A 19867-nucleotide genomic window follows, 5' to 3' on the forward strand; every position below is an offset into this window, starting at 1 on the left:
TCTATATCTACTGGTCTTACCCCTACTCTTTATCCGATTTCAGACGAATAGAATAAGGTCTATTCAAAAGGCGGCTAAGAAGTATCCAATCAAATGTTGCGTAGTATCGTTATGTTCAGGACGTCGCTCACAGAACCAAGATGGCATCCGAAACTGGTGCAAGTATCGTGTCAAACGAACGATGTGATGTAAATAATACGATTCAGCAAGTATTTGACCCATTACAAGCGGAAACAAACAGTGTGAAAGTGTCAAGAACAACGTGGAATAGTGTTATCAAAGAGACAAACGAATTTTCGGACGATTTCGCTCTACATTCAATTAGGACGCCCACGATTTTCTCTACAGCGTCATCGTTTAATACAAACACAGAAGGGAACGAATTACGAAGAAACGTGAATTTCATGAGCTCTTCTGGTGATGTGGAGGAACGTATTAGTTTTAAAATTCCCATTAATACTGAATTACGTACGCCTTCCTTGGAATCGCACAGCATGTCCAATCAAAGGAATGATCTGGATACTGTTACCTGTATTTCTGAACAACCAGACGGTAATATCATATTTAACTTTATTTGATGTTATACAAATACATGAACTGATATATTGATTTTATTTAAAAAATTGATATACTAAAAAGGGTCGTGTGATGTAAAAATCGTGTTGATATTTATATCAGTGAAACTATTGTTTATAGTTATTTTAATAGGTTATTACGACAGTATAAAAAAAAGAGTAAATATTTATATATAACTGTAATTGATTTAATAATATTTATTAATAAGTATTAGATACTAAAGATACATTTTTGTTGTATGACATAAAATATATTTTTATTATACTTTATGAAAACAAAACGTTTATTTTTCTACATGAAAGATAAACATAAATGTATTAAATTATTAATCAAATTAGAAGACTAAGTTTATATTATAAAATAAATATTATGCGTATGTGTGTATTATAGGGAATCCAGATCATTGCAACAATGAATTAGTGAAAACTTTAATTGAACCAGTTCAGCATGCTATTCATGTATGTGTATTTGTTTATATTTATGAAATTTGTACGGAAGTAATAAATAACAAAGCTTTTTGAGTTGTTATTAATCAGAATTTATAATTATTTATTAGGTTGACTTAGCATGTAGTAAAGATACAACAGTATCTGGTGGACTACACACATTGTCAACAAAATTAGAAGGATGCGTAAATTTTGAACATGGTAATACACCTCAGTTAGGGGAAAGCCCTCAAAGTAATGGTGAAGTGATCAGTAGCCCAAGAAGTCCAGACTATCCTCCAAGAGTTTCTGATAGCCCAAATAGTCCAAATACAACACTTCCTAGTAGTATGACATCGCCAATTATGACCTCGACTGTTGTAATGGATACAGCAAAGTATGACTCGGAGAACAGAAGTAATTTAACTGCTAAAGTTTGTAAAAATCTTTCTTACTCATTTTGTGGACAATTGGAGAAAGTTGAAGAAGTTCCTGTTACGCAAATAAAATCAATCAAAAAAGAGAAAACAGATAATGAGATGGATACAATTCACAGGGATGTAAAATTAGAGCTTATTGAAGTAAAAACAGAATTGACAGATTCTCAAGAGCAATTAGGCATAATTAAATCAGATTGGACTGGTGATAGCATAGCTACAACAATAGTTGGTCGAACAGATGTTGCATTGTCTCATGATAAATCAGTAAATTGTATTGGCACTACTTCTTCGAGTTCCCATTCTAAATCATACTCATCTTCAAGAGAGAAACGAAGTAAAGAACATAGTGAACGACGTTATTGCTCACGATGTTATAAACGTAGTAAAATAAAACGAGCAAATATTGGGGTACAATGTAAACGAGATCGTAGTATAGTTTCATTAAGCAGTAAACCAATGTCTCATCCATTTTCAAAATCTACAAATGAAAATCTCAGGTTAAATTTGCAAACAAAAAATTATAAAATGCTTCACAATACACCAGTTAAAAGTGAGTTATTAGAAGGCCTAAAGTACAAGAAATTCATTCACATAGAGACTTATCCTAATGGTGGTGCAACTGTTGTGCATATGTATCAAGATGAAATTGATACATTATCTCATGAACAACTAGAGGAATTAGCTCAAGAATATTTTAAAGTACGTAATATAAATATAAGTTAAAAAGTTATATTAATAATAATTGAAAGTTGCTAATATAAATTAATATAATTGTCTAAAATAATTGCATTTTAATATTACTTCAATAAAATAACATATGATTGGTTAATATGGTCTATTAAAATTGATTTTAAATGATGCAGAGAATATGAACTAATATAAGTTGTACGTTATATAATGTAACAAAATGTAAATAAAAGAATTCAATATTATAGGTAGTTTTTGGAGAGGATGAAAATGGTAATGCGTATCATGTTATGGGAATAGTGCACAATGCTGCAGCATATCTTCCTGATCTTTTGGATTACATGGCAGATAATTATCCTACATTGACTGTTAAAAATGGTGTATTAGGGAGAAGCAGTGATATAGAAACTACAACTATGGTACAGTACAAAGAACAAGTGTGTAAAGCTTATAGTAATGGTACTGTTAGATATGGACCTCTCCACCAAATAAGTCTTGTAGGAACTGTTCATGAAGAAGTTGGCGGATATTTCCCAGATCTTCTACAGAAATTAGAAGAGAATACATTTTTAAAATTGGTAAGTATTGGTTCCATATTTTAAACGAAATAAATAATTAGATTTATTAAAGAAATAGAATATATATTTTTTTATTGTTTACATATGTAGTTTTTGGAAAACATGGTTTCAAATATAAAATTACTAACTTTATTCTTATGTTATTCCATATAAAGTTATGTTGTATAACATTGATATTATAATTATTTTACAATAATCTGTACAGCAATTACAAGTATACTGATATATTTTTGATATATGATTATATTGGTAATCTGTGATCTGTATGAAGCTGTGATCTGTTATAGATAGTTATAGATAGTTATAGATAGTTATAAATAAGTCAATGATACAAAGATGAAAACATTTATTGATTATTTTAATTTTTCTTTAAAAGCATTGGTCATTATCCGTGAATTTATAAACTAGTAGAAAAAGCAATTTTTGATTCTTTACTAGATGTATGTAAAAATATAAATGTATAAAATTTTAAATGTGTCTAATATCCCCAATATACATTAGTACATGCTCACAAATTTTTATTGATTTAATGATACATATTTTTATTAAATGTAGGCTATAGATACATAGTATGGGATATTTGATTCTGAAATATTAGTTTGTTTCTTTCTATATTGTACATTATAATATAAATTTAAAAATATCCTCAAAATTTTGACGTATCAACATAATGGAGTACCAATATACTTTATTTGTAGGGACACATTAAAATAATTATTTATTTCAGCTTATATTGGAGAAAGAATAAATCATATAAATATACATACAATTAAGCCAAGAGATAAAATTTTCATTTAAAAAAAGCTAGAAATCCGAAAAATTATAATATATAATAACTTACATTATAGATTAAATGTAGTAGGAACTATTTACAATAATTCTCAATGAAGCATTGATAGATATTACTCAATTATAGAATAGCCAAAAAAGAATATTTTGTTAGAAAAGAAAAGACAAGAAATGCATATTTCCACGAAAAATGAATTTATGTTTACATACATAACTTATTAAGTCTTTACCTTTTTATTTTAGACTATGCCTTGGGGTCCATTATCTATTGTAAAGATGGATACTCCTGAAGAATCCAATGATGGTCCAATTTTATGGATCAGACCAGGTGAACAGTTGGTTCCAACAGCCGATATAAATAAAAGTCCTTATAAACGGCGCAGAACGGGCATTAATGAGTTACGAAATCTACAGTATTTGCCACGCCTTAGTGAAGCTCGTGAATATATGTTTGAAGACCGCACCAAGGCACATGCTGATCATGTTGGTCATGGATTAGATAGGATGACAACAGCAGCAGTTGGTATATTGAAAGCTGTTCATGGTGGACAACCATCGGAATATAATAGAATTACGAAAGATGTTGTAGCTTTCTACGCTGGCGATTTTCCTGAACTAGTCGAAAAATTGCAATTAGATCTTCATGAACCACCAATATCACAATGTGTACAATGGGTTGAAGACGCCAAATTAAATCAATTACGTAGACAGGGTATTCGTTATGCTAGAATAAATTTGTATGATAATGATATTTACTTTTTACCGCGTAATATAATTCATCAGTTTAGAACGGTTTCCGCAGTTTCAAGTATAGCATGGCACGTTAGATTAAAACAGTATTATCAAGAATCACAACACAATTCAAGTGTTAGGCATGGACGTGTTGGACACGAGCACCGTATAAAGGAGAAGAAGCCACTGGAAACTGTGAATATAGGAGACGAACAAAAAGAAAATACAAATCGTCAACGTGTAGAACAAAAACATTCTGTTGATTCGCTGGAAGAGAAAAAAGCAAAGGAAAGAGCTGCTGAATATCAAGGGAATTTAAAGAAATCAGATCATCATGGAAAACGTAAAGAAGATCGTAAGAGCAGAGACCATACAAGACATTCTTCCATTTCAAGTAAGAGGAAAGATTCTATAGAGAATAATGATAATTGTTCCAATCTTTTTAATAATAAGCCTGCAAAAACTAGTACAATAGAACAAAAACAAAACAATGGAAAGAGAGATGATAAGAGATCTGAAAGGAGACACGAAGATCGTCGTCGATCTAATGAAAAATCCAGTCATCATTCACACAGTAGTGGCAGTAGCAGCAGTAGCAGCAGCAGTAGCAGTAGTCATTGTGGGGAGAAGAAAAAATATGATTGTAGTAGTCATAAGTTAGATCATAATCGAAGTCATCACAGTCGATCCAGCACTAATACTACATCGAATAAGGAAAGCATTTCAAATATCACAGAATCTAAATCGGCGAATAAATTCAATATTTCGGGATCTTCGTCGAAAGAAGGTAAGAGACGATTGTGCCAGCCAGATGTTTGTTTGGAACATGAAAATTCTGATTGTAACACCGTTATTCTCGAGCCAACTGTGTTAACGCAACGACAGTTAATAGCGACAACTTACGCAACAGAAGTTGTTGACAAAGCTTTAGAAATTGCGATATATAAATCAAAGACTGACGTAGAGGAAGTCTGTCAATCTTTACGGACTGGTGTTGCAGAAGCTTCCAAAGAAATTCTGGAAAAAATTCATAAGGAAAGTTTTGAAATCGCTGAACAGAAGTACAAAGATGATAAGACAAAAATAGAACTATATTGTCAGTTGTTGGAGATGGAAACTACATTGGCATTCACATCGAAAATGGAATGTGCAACTGAAAATGCAATAAAAGCGCTAATCGAAACGGCTGAAGATGAAGCAAAGGAAAGATCAAAAAATGAAAAAGTTTGTATATTAACTAGTGGTAACACGTGTGAAGAAAATTCATTACCAACGGCGAAAATAACAAATTCTTCCTCAATAATCTCTACGTCTCCGTTAACAGAAACCGAACGGCACAATAATAGGAACGTTAGCAGCGATGAAAATCCATCTAAATTAGCACCCGAGGCGCATGCAGCATACCCAGAATCTAGAAGAAAGCATAGAGATGATAAAAGTTCTAGAAATCAGCGGCATAAAGACAGAAGAGATCGAGATAGGCGTGACAGAGATCACAAGAGACATCATCATCGAAGTCCTTCGTGTAATAAATCGGAGAATAAAGCAGCAGAAACTACTAGCAAAGAAGATTCATTGAAAATTATCTCACTGCCCAAAGATTGTAACATTTCTAGTAAAAGTACCGACCGAACGGATAGTAAAGACGACGATAGGAAATTGGAAAAAAGGAGGGACGGGCACCACAGTCATGGAAGGGATGGACAGAAAAGATCATCCAGCAGTCGTTCATCGAAGGATGATGCAGCATCGAGTCGTTCTCATTCATCGAGTTCAAATCACAAAAGAAAGTCGAGTTCGTCCGAAGAACATAAGGAGCTAAAAAAAGCGTGTATAGAAAAAGACGTTGTCACAACAGCAACGACAGAGGAGAGTACTCTAGGCACAACATTAAGTCTGATAACAGTGACAACAGTGGCTCAGACAACAACGACAAATACCGTCGTATCGACGTGAAAAGGTGAAAATTATCTTAAGCTATAGTACAATCTGCTTACTAGACATAACAGTCCGCACGGTCGAGCTCATATGCCGATAATATTATGTGTGTGGATTCTAACTGATTTGGGTATAGTATATTTGTATTGTACGACCGGATTTACAGAAATATGAGACGCTTACCAAAATAAGAAGTATCATAAAAATATGTCAGACGTCATCAAAGTAGAAATAATTGCTACATTTTACGCGAAGACCAGTTAGAACTATTACTAATTGAAAATTTGCTACGTCATCATTTCCATGCAATTCTACACGCCTTAGCCCTAGCAAGAAAATTGAAACTGTAAAAGTAGTATTATCGTCTAAAAGCACTTTCCAAAATTGAATCGCAAAAATTATTTTACTATAAAATCCTTGAGCGTCTCATATACTGTTGAGAGTGAAAAGAAGATTAAATAAATATTTATAGAATAGGTGACCAATATGATATATGTACAAAAGAAATTTGTACAAATTTGTGATCAGAAATTCGATCGGTACGTTAGTGCCGTACATTGTACATAGATTAATACATTGCTCTATTCGAAGATTTGTGCAACAAATCTTATCTGAACTGTAAACATATGTACATATAAATGTATGTACGTATGCGCGTGTGAGGACTACGCGCATGTTTGTGTGTGGGTGTGTGTATGTGTATGATTTTGTGCATGTTTATATGCACATACTGCATGTACAGTTGCATGCGCTTATATGCGTGCATACATGTATATGTGTATGTGCGGGCGCGTACGTGCGTGTGTATATGTATATATGAATAGTTGGAAAAGAAGATAGAAATGTAAATTATTTATAGTTACATTGAACATTCTCCACAAGTTGAAGATATTGATTTACTTTAAAATTTTACTTTCCTTGTTTAAACAGATATACTAAAGAGTGAAACTTGATAACCGGTCTAAGGAAAGGATTGTTCTAACTTGTAAATTACTTAAAATTCATTTTAATGATAAAAAGAGAACTATATCTTATGTAGTGGTTATTAAATGAAAAAAATATAACGTTCTACCAAAAGCTGTACATTAACAAAATTACACGCGTATTTTTATGTCTCTGTCACGATAAGTCTAATTATCGTAATATATTGCAGGCGAAACTATGTTAAGTGCTACTAGTTTGTGAAACTAGTTTTTTATATTTAAAGAATTTTTATTTATGCGACAAACTCGACGAAGATGAGCTTGGATAACATGCTCGATGTGTATGTATAAAGTAGTCTTACTGTGTCATATACATACAAATAATATTTAGTTTAATGATTAACAATTGATACAGGGAACTGTTGCAACAACAAATCATAATATACTTTCCGCACCCGGTTAAATGTATACAAAAAAGAACTTGCCTTTCTGGGTAAAATGCCGGTAAATGACCGTGTAGATTTGTGCATACAGAACATTATTTAACAGTAGAAACTGTTGTAAGAAATCAATATTCGTATAAGTTAATATATTCTGTTCTACAAAAATTATAATTGGCCTATTTGACTTTATTTATGTCTAAAATTAAAAATTATTTATACAGATATTAACTTTTGGAAAATTTCAGTTTACACTTAGTACTGATAAAGCAGTAGAAAACAAAAGAACGTTCGTATGATATGTATATTGTTCTCGGATAAAGAAATTCTTTTCATTAAAATAATAAATTTTCTACAAAATAGCATTCTACTTTAACAAATTTTACAATCATTATTGCTACAAGTATAACATCTGCATCATTCAATGATCATGTTTGCACATCCTTTTGTTTTATTTAATTTTGAATTTTCTCTAAGTTTCAAAAAAGTATTCTATTTAATCGTTGAATACTCGCAGAATTTTCGATCGCTACTTTCATTTGCAAACTTTATTTTCCAGTAAAACATAAAAAAAGAACAATATTATGCAATATATTTTACCAGTGTTTCTTTAAATAATTTTAAATGCATTGTCTGGAATTGGGTTGTAATACTTATGAAACAAAATCTATCGAATAAAAACTTAAAATTTCAAATACATCATATTTTATGAAATATCTAGAGTAGTTTGTGTATATGTTATCTTTAAGATACTTTACACTATAAAGAGTCTGCCGTTTATGATAAACATATTATTTTGTAATATTCCTTTATATTCTTTCTCGTTCTTTTATTTTTCACATATCAGTGTGTACAGTACTGATTATGTTATTATTTCAAAGCTACATATTGCGAATATTTTCTTTAATTTTAAGTTATTTGATATCATCTTACATGTATTGCAGTATGAATAATAATATTAGTAACATTTACACATCGGTTATTATTAAGAATATCACATTAAGTTATATATATATATATATATATTTATATAATATGCTAAATTCATACACGTAATATTAATGTACTAGTTTGTTTTCAAAAAATCTCAGATTTTAAGATCCTCAGACTCTAACATTAAAAATATTTTTTACATGCTTGTGTCATGTGGTGATTTCTTTGTTGTATTCTTATTTAAGTTTAATATCGAACGATTTCTATTGTTTTGCAAAGCACCTATGTCGAGTCACAATTATAATATATAACAATAAATTTTGATGTTACAGAACATCTAATAGTTCTCTAGTGTTGAATTACAGCAGCATTTAGTTATGTTTTTTATATTACGTTTTACAAACAGTATTTTATTAATGCTTTAGAGATACATCAATAATGTTTTTCAAACCCTACTTACTGATGACTTCTTTAAATAATTTTATTAGAATAATATTATAGATAAGAAAGACGTAACAAACATAAAAGACACAAGTCAGAAGAAGTAAATAGTTCCATCGACTTTATAATATTTTGTTCTTTCCCAATTAGTCGTAAATGAAATTATTTTATTTACAGATATATAGAATAACTTGTGATTAACATTATATTTCTTCTCATTTCTTTTCATGCTTTAATTTATGTAAGTGTATCTAAGTATCTATACCACTGACAGGCATATAAAAAGTAATTTATAGTAATTATTATCAAAAGAATGACTACAAAACATTCTATTGATCCCACACTAATTAAATTTCCATAAATAAAATTTATGGAAGAATTTTGAGAATCTGTATTCTATACAGGGTATTACAGAACATGTGGGAGCCACTTTGGGAGCTGATCGTACACCTAAAAGAAAAAGAAACCCGTGCGGACATACGAACTATCTGTCTTTCTTTATCAGTTAGAACGAACTTTATTTTGATTTTGTGTTATCTAATTACCTTTATAGAAGATGCTGAAAATCAGCACCTTGCATTTCAAGGCAAGCCAGTAGACGTCTTGTCATGGATTTGGATGCACTCTGAATGGTTCCTGATGCTTTTTCCAATTTGTTGAGAAGCTTAGTGCTGAACTCTAGTATTTCAACATTTTTAATAGAGTTTAATAGAGTTCTATCTTATAAACAAAGACAGACGGAGCATACATATATATGAATGTTTTTCATTGCTTTTACATGTATAATCGGTTCTTGAAGTGGGTCCTGCATGTTCTGTACCACTCTGTATATTATCAACATAATAATTGGACCGAAAAGAAACTGAAAACAAATTATTGTTCGTTTGCTATGCTTTATGTTATTACACGTACTAAAGGAAAACTTGTTAAAGGCGTACTTAATCTATAGTCGTCTTTCAAATTGGACCAAATTGAAATAACAACAAAATATTTACTTCACTCTGTCATAAATTATTAGATATTTGTAAATAATTGCAAAAGTCTTCTCACTTGTATGTATTATAGCGATTTCGTTGCACTGAAAGTACTTTATTGTATCGACGACTACATTTTTGCATTTATAAAAACGAAATATTTACAAATATAGAAAGTGCACATTGTCGAGATAATTATAATTTAGATTAATTTAAACTTTGGTGCAGAGTAACTACAAAAGGATGAAGATGCGATGTTTGTTTAAGAGGTATGTTACATTTCATTATTGAATTATTTTTAAAATACAGGTTCTTATATTAACATGATTTATCAATAACAGTTAAATTTAAATACTTTCATATATAGTTTTAGATAATGTATAATCATGTATATACTACTATATGATATACATATATATAAATAATAATTATTTTCACAAAAAGCACTTTAAAGTTTATATCTATTAGTTTATATTTTATAAACACTCGTTAATAATCAACTCTTATTTCGTTTCGGGCAAAGATTTTCATGTTTCGTGAAATATATAACAAGATTTATACGTATAGCGTCGAATTGATGCATGTACTTACAATAACGATATACATGTATGTATTTGGTTTTGCAAAAGCGAGAAGACTTTTACGATTGTGTCCAAATGAAGAAGCTTCGTATAAAATGAAACGACACAGGTGCTAAACATAAAATATTGTCGACTTTGAGGTGCCTTTAGTCTATTCGTCATAAATCACTATGATTAATCAATTTATAGACGTTACGATTATTTTCACTAGGTAGAGGATAAATATAGGATACACAGCTCTGATCCCATTTAATTGCACTTAATTTTGTTTCTGAATTGACTTTATTTTGAGAACGAGTGGGTGGAGAAGGTAACCGGAAATACATACGTATAAATGATTCTCTTTATGTCGATATATGTACAGCAATCATCATCGATGTAAATACACGTAAGAGAGAAACACGATATCCAAGTTTGTTTTATACGGAAGGAGTTGCTTGTAAGATCAAGCTATCCATAGTATATTTGTCGATAAATTTGTATTACATTACAATAATACAGATACAATGTTGAAAAAGTACGAAGTAAAATAAATGTTGATACTTAACAGAGAGAAATATAGTTTATTTTAATATTTAAATATTATTAAAAATTAGTTCGATAAAACACTGAATTGAGATGCGATAGGATGTTAGTTATTTCTTTTAAGAAGAAAATAATAGAAATCGAATACACTGAGGTATTATAGCCTACATTGTTCAATCTCTTATTTTATCTAAGATGTAATGTACTGATTGTGAGATTATTAGGGTGTCGTCAGACAATCGATAATATCGTCAACATTAGAAGGTTCTGAAGGAAAATGCGGTTTGTTAATAAATATTGACAATATTGTATTGGCAATATACATATATATATACTGATCCTTTTAGTCGAGAACCTTGAAATATTGACAGTATACATACATATACGTATACATATTGATAGACTAACGGCACCCTTATGGGATTATCAAGTATAGTCAAAAAGTTTAATCGAGTGTTATTTCAATTATAATTCAATATTTATAAGTTTCTAATCATTCTTCTTTCAAATATTTCTTCCTTAACGTTATTACTTCTCTTCTGAATACAATATTGAATAAGTTGATACTCTATTATCTATATTCGCTATTTATCTGGAACAAAAGATTTCATGATGTACACGTAATTATACAGCGTATAGTGTATGTATATGTAGGTAAATATGTAGGTTCTATTTCATTGCCCTCTTAATACATACGTGTACGATATACATTGTATAAACATAATTATCTAGGATGGTATCATTATTTTTGATCAATTTCATTTACCTATAATTTCCAAAATGTACATTTGAAATTGAAATTTGCTATTTTCATTTGTCTGATCTACCTATCTGGTACAAAGGCATTATTAATTCCCTTTTAACCGTAAGTTATTACGGGAAACCAATTGGTCGTTAAAATCAATGAATATTAAAATCTGTAGTCATTTCTTTTCATAAACGTGTTTCAGTTTCTTGGATGCATGATTTCTACTACATTATATACTAGGAAATTCTTTAATTGTTAAAAGATATACTAAGACACGATGGCTCGTTCTCGCGAAACGAACACACATACATACATATATCTCTTATTATACAAATTATAAAGATGCACATAATGGCAGCTAAAAGGATTGATCGAAAGGTCTGAGAATATACGGAATTGAATTAATCTGTATATGTGTAAATATCTAATGACTTTTACGTGACATAAATACATGTATGGTTAAAGAACGATATAAGAGTTAGAGATACACACTTGCAAAGAAATCGGTACAGGGGATATACACAATAGTTAACTAAACACGCTATTATACACAATATAATTATATTATGTTAATCATGTAAAAACTGTACAAAATTATGAATATAGTAGTATGTAGTTTTACATATTATACTTATCATATATGTAGAATTCATTTCACATCGAGTTTTTAAGGAAGAAAAATAAATTACTTTTGGTCAACCATACTGCGATTTATTATTTGAAAAATACGGTATGCCTTGTTCAGCTGGAAACGCTCAAATATTTCGAAAAATATGAATGATACGAAACAATGTTCCAGACAGAAGCCCCGCAGCTTAAGTTGACCTCCTCTTGCTCGTGTAAGGAGGTTTGCTCGTGTGCAGGGTCATTTTGGACGATTTTTAATTGTTAATAACTAAAAAATAAAGCTGAAAACGCAATTTTTAATTCTTGATTTTCGTCTCATAAATATCCTGACACCTGTAGCCGACCACCCTGTATAGTAATAATATAATAATAATTTCTGTCTTTCAATTAATGAACTAATGAAAAGAAGTTAACCTTTTTTTTCTTAGTTTCTACGATTTTATGTTAGGAAAACATGATATCATAGGAGATGGCACAATTTCAGTGTGAAATTCTTGGCCCGTCCAAAATATTTTTCGACCGACTTTGCGAGTTTGTATCAGGAGAACATAACAGCACAAAAGGTGGCACAATTTCGGCGGTTCTTGAAAATGACCTCATATTCCAGGTATCATCAAAATTTCAAGAAAGGACGTCATATTGCTATACCTGCCAAAATGTCAAGAAATGTCCTCAAATTCTCAGAATTTTTGAGTGTTTACATACATTGGCTTTTTTATTTACATTTTCGAAATTTTTTAATTTTTTGACGTTTCCCTTATTTTAACTTGTGAAAATAATAAGAGAGTAAAATGAAGCGGGATGAACGAAGTTAAGGATCAATGATAAGACATTCGAATTCGCTTTAAAAAATCTGTTTATTCATTGAATTTAAAAAATTATATAATAATCTTGACAATTACTATTAATTCAATAGCGACTAACGTACCTAACTATCTGCATTACGTAGAACATATTAAGAAATACAGCTTAATTCTGATTTTAATCACGTATAATTTATACTTATTTTTACAATATAATTATTGTGCAAGCATGTCTTTATACTTATAAATTAATAGTTGCGTTTCATGTCATATTTCAGGAATTAATAATTTATAGCACTTGTTATAATATAAATACAATTGTAAATCCAAAACATAGTTACAAAACACGGAATGTAACGAAGTATAACTAATTACAACTATTTAGAATTAACTACAACTACTTTTATCGACGTGATAAAAGTTCTGTGCTTTCTGTTGTAGTTTCCTGATGTTACAGCAAAAGTAAACCTGCAACACACAAAAGAAATATTAATTTCATTTATCTTACAGTATAAAAAATGAAATGTAAGAATACGATAATCATTTTTGGATAATATTAATTAAAAATAAATTCATTTGACGCTATAAAGACTGCTGAAAGTATTTAACAGATTCACCTATACCAGTTAATCAAGGTACTCCTCGATCGCATGCAATTTAATGAAAAATAAAAGATATCGACTGGTAGCTATAGGTTTCAATTTGGTTTAAATGTCGCGTACTTTAGTTTATCCAAGATATTAAGGATCGTAGTTGACGAAAAGATTCGAATAAAATCTCGAATAAAATAAAAATTCGAATAATCTAAATTATTGCAAGACAATTTTCAATTTGAAACGCGTGGAAACGTATGTAAACGAGAGAATGTGAGCGGGAAGCGAGCGAACACTTGTCTGAATTAATTTTTACAGTAAACTTTAATTTAACGTTAATAATATTAAAATAACGTTAATTAAATTTAAAAAAATATGATATATGTTTTAGATCTTTAAAAATGTTTTATGTACATACACAATTGCGAAGAGTTCTACCAGACAGCCACGCTGCAGCCCGCTTACCGACTAAGCATATATGTATACATGGATTTATCGACATAATACAGTAGTATTGCAAGTTGTAGACACAAAATTGCGCTGCGTTACAAATCCTAACAAGTGGATCAAGGCGCTTACTATGAACAAATTGATCAATATCGTTCGGTTATTAAGCCTTCCCCCCCCCAGGAGAAGTTATCAGACCTGTGAATAATACATATATACAACTGTGCTTCATAGGTCTGTACGAAATGACATTCGTGTAGTCGCAACGTTCGTGTGCGGATTGGTGCATGCGCTGGTGTACGAACCGGTGTTCGTTTGGTTGTGGGTAATAACAGACGTCGTACCAACACTCGTGTGTGAACCTTTTAATATTACAATTAATGCTGCTATTATTTGATATTAAACGTATAGTTCGGATACTTTTGCGACCTATGATTTGCCATTAGATCTAATAAAATCTTTCTAACTCGAATTTGTGTTAGATTTTTTAGATGTTGATTTTAATAGAATTATCCTTACTTGTTGTTCATTTATAATAAATACAGCAATTTTAAAAATGCAAACTTAATTTAAGATAAAAGATATAAATAAGGATTAATTTACAACAAATATTTCGTTAATATATAATATTTTAATAACAAATAATAAGGAACCAAAAATAATTTATCTCTCATGTTGTTAAATTTCTTAAATTTGGTATTAATATAACTTCCAGAAAACATGCTATAGTCTCAATGTGTCACGTGATAATGCAGCCATGCGTCTTTTATGCAACATGGCGGCCGGCAAAGGACTTGCAATCGTTCTCCGACCAAAAACTATTAATTTATTCAGCAACAGTAAATTAAATAAATTTCCATGCGGTATTGTGCAAAGATGTAGCACGTGTCACCGATCTGTTACAACAATAGCATTGAGTGTCGGTAGTTGGAGCTCAAAAAAATCAGGAAAATGTAATTATACGTCTGATCACGAATATTACGCAGATTACATCACACTTTATTCATAATACGTATTTTATTTCGAATTTGTTGACATATTAGATATATCTTGGTATTTTGAAAAAATTTTCTATTTTTAATTATATATAATATCATGAATGCCTTGTCTTCTTACTTACAATTTTAATGAGTAAACTTTCAAAGTAAAATATAACCTGAAACTTCACAACACATGCTTTTCGTTTTAACTCCTAACAATTGTTTATAGTAGTATCTCAGATAGACTTTTATTCTTTAAATTTTGTTCTAACATATTAATATAAATATCTGTTAATTTTATGCTAACGTGTCAAAGTTATTAACTATGTTAACAAAATTTTAAAGTAAATAAATTATCTTATATAGGGTGTATAGAAAAGCTGGAGTAAATCTTTAAAAGCATATAGTACTCGTCAAAACAAACAAAAATATCTTAATAATTATTGGTCCAAAAACCATTAATTTTGGAGTTATAAAATGTTTTTGTCAATAAGACATTAACTCAACAGCATATATTCAATATATCTTCCATTTATTTCAACACACACTATGGCATGTTTTATCATAGTAGCATGCACAGTTTGATATTTGACATTTCACGATTCATTGTATCAACTCATTTAATACAGGACCTGATTTACTATATATTGTACTTCTATACATTAAATATCTTATAACTCCAACACTAATGGATTTTGAACCAATCTTTATTAAGATCTTTTTAATTAATTTGAGTACATTACACGTTCCTAAACTTTTTGCCCAACTTTTTTATATACCCTGTTTATTATAAATCATATTCTACTTGTAATCCTTTGCATTCTTTAACCTTTCTACCTTTGATTCTAAGACTGATAGAATTCTAAGACAATTCTATTACTTGCTTATTATATGATTTATTTTATTAATTATATAAATTTACTAAAAATATATTTTATAATTTTTAATTAGTTCATTAATATTTTATTTAGAGAAATAATTTCAATGAAAAATAGGTATACATGCATTAACAATATGTTTGTGTGTGTATCTTTTTCACTATTATTATTATTATTGTTATTATATTTAGAAAAATTTTTTCTAACATAAAATATTATTTATTAAATATAATTGCAGATATGATAGAAAATTTATCCAAAGTTCAAAGAGGAATACATACAACAAGCAAACTATTAAAACGTAATTATTATGAAATATTGGGTGTATCTAAGAACGCTGCTGCAAAGGATATTAAAAAGGCTTACTATCAGCTTGCTAAAAAGTATCACCCTGATACAAATAAAGGAGATCCAGATGCAAGTAGAAAGTTTCAGGAAGTTTCAGAAGCATATGAAGTACTAAGCGATGATCAGAAAAGAAAAGAGTATGACACGTGGGGAGCCACATCAGAACAAATGGGGATGGGACAGGGCCATGGTGGTGGTGGTGGTGGTGGCCATGCTGGAGATTTTACTGAAGGTTGGCAATTCAGATCATCCATCAACCCGGAGGAATTATTTAGAAAGATATTTGGAGAAGGTGGATTTCAAAGTAATATCTTTAATGATTTTGAAGATTTTCAAGAATCAAAGTATGGTTTTGGAGCAGCTCAAGAGGTACTTTTATATGTAGAGTAAAGCTACCGTATTTGGACTAATAGAGACACAAAACCGTTTAGATAATGGAATTTTTGGATAATAGATCAATCACTTTCCTAATATGAAATTTCATTTATTCAAATACAGACTGAGATTAATTTCTTAGTTTCTTCAACTATTTGTAGATCCTATATCTTTCTGACTGCTAAATCACATAATTTTTTCAACATAAATAACTGCATAGAGTTACATTCTTCCTATATGTCAAGTCGTTAAAGCCCCTTTTCAAACATTACAAATGTTTCAGCATGAGAAGGCATCTCTTCATCACCACTTTTGTTTCTATGATCATTTGTGTAAAATCATCATTATTATCGTGTTTATTGCGATGAAATCATTTCATTACATTAGTATATTTAAGATTTTTCTTTGAATAATTTTTAATATCATGTTTTTGATTTTTAATGTTTGTGACTGTGGCTTTTTCAACAACATGTATTTTTGCTAGATCTGTTGCACTTACACCACTTTCGAGTTATTTAATTATGTCGTATTTTGTTTCGATAGTTAGAATGTTATTAGCTGCATACTAAATTCTTGTAATCAGAACTCACTCGACTGAATAAAAAAAAGAATTCATTATATATGAACTAGTGACTAATAAAATATGTACATATTTGAAACAAAAAGAGGTATCCGTTACTGGAAAATATTACATTTGGATATTAGGGTATTCGGATTATGGGTGTTCTACTGTATATATGTATATATATACAGAGTGTCTCAGAATTATAAGTTTAATTTTTTAATGTTGCTGAAGTAAAATAAGCAATGAATATCTCACAACAAATGAACCGGATTCATTGCATATATCACCTTTTTTGATTCAGAATGACCAGAGTGGTCAAATATCCTGATAAAGTTGTTTCTTTGTGGGATACTATTATGTTATACATTTTGGTATATTAATTATTTGCAAGTTTTATTTCTCTGATTTTTAGGTTGTTATGAATTTAACATTTTCTCAAGCTGCCAGAGGAGTGAATAAAGAGGTTCAGTTAAATGTAGTAGATAAGTGTCCAAAATGTTCAGGGTCACGATGTGAACCAGGAACGAAAGCAGTTAAGTGCCACTATTGTAACGGAACTGGAATGGAAACGATTAGTACTGGCCCTTTTGTAATGAGATCTACTTGTCGTTATTGTCATGGTAGCAGAATGTTCATTAAATATCCATGCACGGAATGTCAAGCAAAAGGACAAACGGTACAAATACATTTTTGTGTTAATTAAAATTAAATAAATATTTTTTTAAATAAATATTTCTGTATGTCATAATTGTTTTACAATAAAATATTTTAATAGGTGCAACGCAAGAAAGTAACAGTCCCTGTACCAGCTGGTGTTGAAGATGGTCAAACTATTCGGATGGCTGTTGGTAATAAAGAAATATTTATAACATTCCGTGTGGAAAAATCGAAATACTTTCGAAGAGATGGTGCAGACATACATACGGATGCTGAAATTTCGTTATCACAAGCAGTACTGGGTGGTACAATAAGAATAGAAGGCGTTTATGAAGATCATACTATACAAATTCGGCCTGGCACTTCGTCCCATACTAAAATTCGACTTAATAGTAAAGGAATGAAAAAAGTAAATGGCACAGGACATGGAGACCATTATGTACACATTAAAATTGTTGTACCTACAAAATTAACTGATAAACAATTGGCATTACTCCAAGCTTATGCTGAACTTGAAGATGATACACCTGGAACTATATATAGCATAACATATAAAACAGATGGTAAGGATAAACATGATGAATCATGATACTGAGAACAGTACATTACAAAAGTAGAGAAAAGTTAACAAAATTTTTTGTCTTCTTTTTTCTTCTTTATATAATAAATTAAACTTAGTAACAATTTTGAAGTTATGAATATTCCGAATAGAATTTTTTCAATAATTTTTGTTCCTTGTAAAATCAAGTATAAGATTAGATTTGTGTGTCGCTTGAGTTTCCTCATGTGTACCTGGCCTTGCTAATTCAATAAATGATGTAAAAATTTATATATGCGTTTCATTAGCGTTTCATATTAATAAAATATGTTTTTGAAGAAAGAATGTTAACAGACTGCATAACAAATAACGTAATAGTCAAACAAGTTTTATATATCTCCGTAATTTCTTTACTGTACAAGATCTTTTATCTTGAGAGTTTACATACTTTTTTGGCAGGTCCAAAGATAAAAACTCAAGCGAGACAGAATACACAAAGTGAACCAAATGATGAAAATGATGGTCTCCTTAACAAAATCAAGAAAGCAATATTTGGGTAAAACTTGGGTGAGTGAATCTTTAGGAGGAAACGCAAAAATTATTTTTTTCTGTATAATTTATCTGTATGATTAATAAGTTCATAATAAAGCGTGATCTTTTAATATAGATTATGCTGAAAAATTCTACTTTATTACATTTGTTTTATCCACAGGAACTAAACAAAGTTATGCTGGTCCTTTGGATTTGTTGGAATCCATACGAATAGCATTAGGTGACAAGGATATTTCTCATAGAAAATCTGGGTCTTCTAACTGCGAAGGTCGAGAAGATAAATCTGAAGATAATAATGGAATGAAAAGCAGTAGCTCGGTAAATGAAGATGTTGACACAATGAGAAGACGAAAAGTATCTTAAATTCAATGACTAAAAAATTATTTGCAGTATCACTAGAAGCAATTAAACAAGAGATATAAAAGTAAAAGTTATTATCATGTAAAAGATTCTGATGCATCGATGTTATAAATATTACTTAAATTACAAACAAATTGACTGTAATCCACTTTTTCAAACGCAATTATATATTGGGGACATTGTTTATTTGATTAACATAGTTTGTTAATGTACTTGTGCAAATGTATTCATACAAAGATTAATAGTTACCGAAGTATCAGAATTAATAGATAATTATAGTTATATTACTTGTGTAATAAACTATACAAACTGTCATATTTCTACTTATGTTTTATCGCTATATCCTTCATTCCATACCATACTATCCAAAACAAATTTATATGTTTAACATTTTATTATTAATTTTAATATCTT

General features: G+C 29.9%; 2 protein-coding genes across 5 annotated transcripts; both read left to right on the plus strand.

Annotated features, from left to right (window-relative positions):
* The first annotated feature begins 115 nt into the window (after window positions 1–115).
* On the plus strand, window positions 116–12664 carry LOC126867097 (uncharacterized). The gene is made up of 5 exons (XM_050621239.1): window positions 116–552; window positions 967–1034; window positions 1133–2140; window positions 2377–2706; window positions 3739–12664. The coding sequence occupies exons 1-5, from the start codon at window positions 141–143 to the stop codon at window positions 6181–6183; spliced, it is 4263 nt and encodes a 1420-aa protein (XP_050477196.1). The 5' UTR covers window positions 116–140; the 3' UTR covers window positions 6184–12664.
* Window positions 12665–14375: 1711 nt separating this feature from the next.
* LOC126866876 (protein tumorous imaginal discs, mitochondrial) lies at window positions 14376–19776 on the plus strand. 4 transcript variants are annotated; one of them, XM_050620867.1, is made up of 7 exons: window positions 14376–14525; window positions 14916–15153; window positions 16297–16775; window positions 17759–18022; window positions 18122–18566; window positions 19001–19108; window positions 19254–19402. In XM_050620867.1, the coding sequence occupies exons 2-6, from the start codon at window positions 14958–14960 to the stop codon at window positions 19099–19101; spliced, it is 1485 nt and encodes a 494-aa protein (XP_050476824.1). In that variant the 5' UTR covers window positions 14376–14525; window positions 14916–14957; the 3' UTR covers window positions 19102–19108; window positions 19254–19402. The 4 variants fall into 4 exon arrangements, with proteins under 4 accessions (XP_050476824.1, XP_050476822.1, XP_050476825.1 ...); XM_050620865.1 differs by lacking the exon at window positions 19001–19108 and having other exon boundaries at window positions 19254–19776; XM_050620868.1 differs by lacking the exon at window positions 19254–19402 and having other exon boundaries at window positions 19001–19109.
* Window positions 19777–19867: the final 91 nt, after the last annotated feature.

Source organism: Bombus huntii, chromosome 6, assembly GCF_024542735.1.
Source record: "Bombus huntii isolate Logan2020A chromosome 6, iyBomHunt1.1, whole genome shotgun sequence".
In the NCBI taxonomy this organism is placed as follows: domain Eukaryota; kingdom Metazoa; phylum Arthropoda; class Insecta; order Hymenoptera; family Apidae; genus Bombus; species Bombus huntii.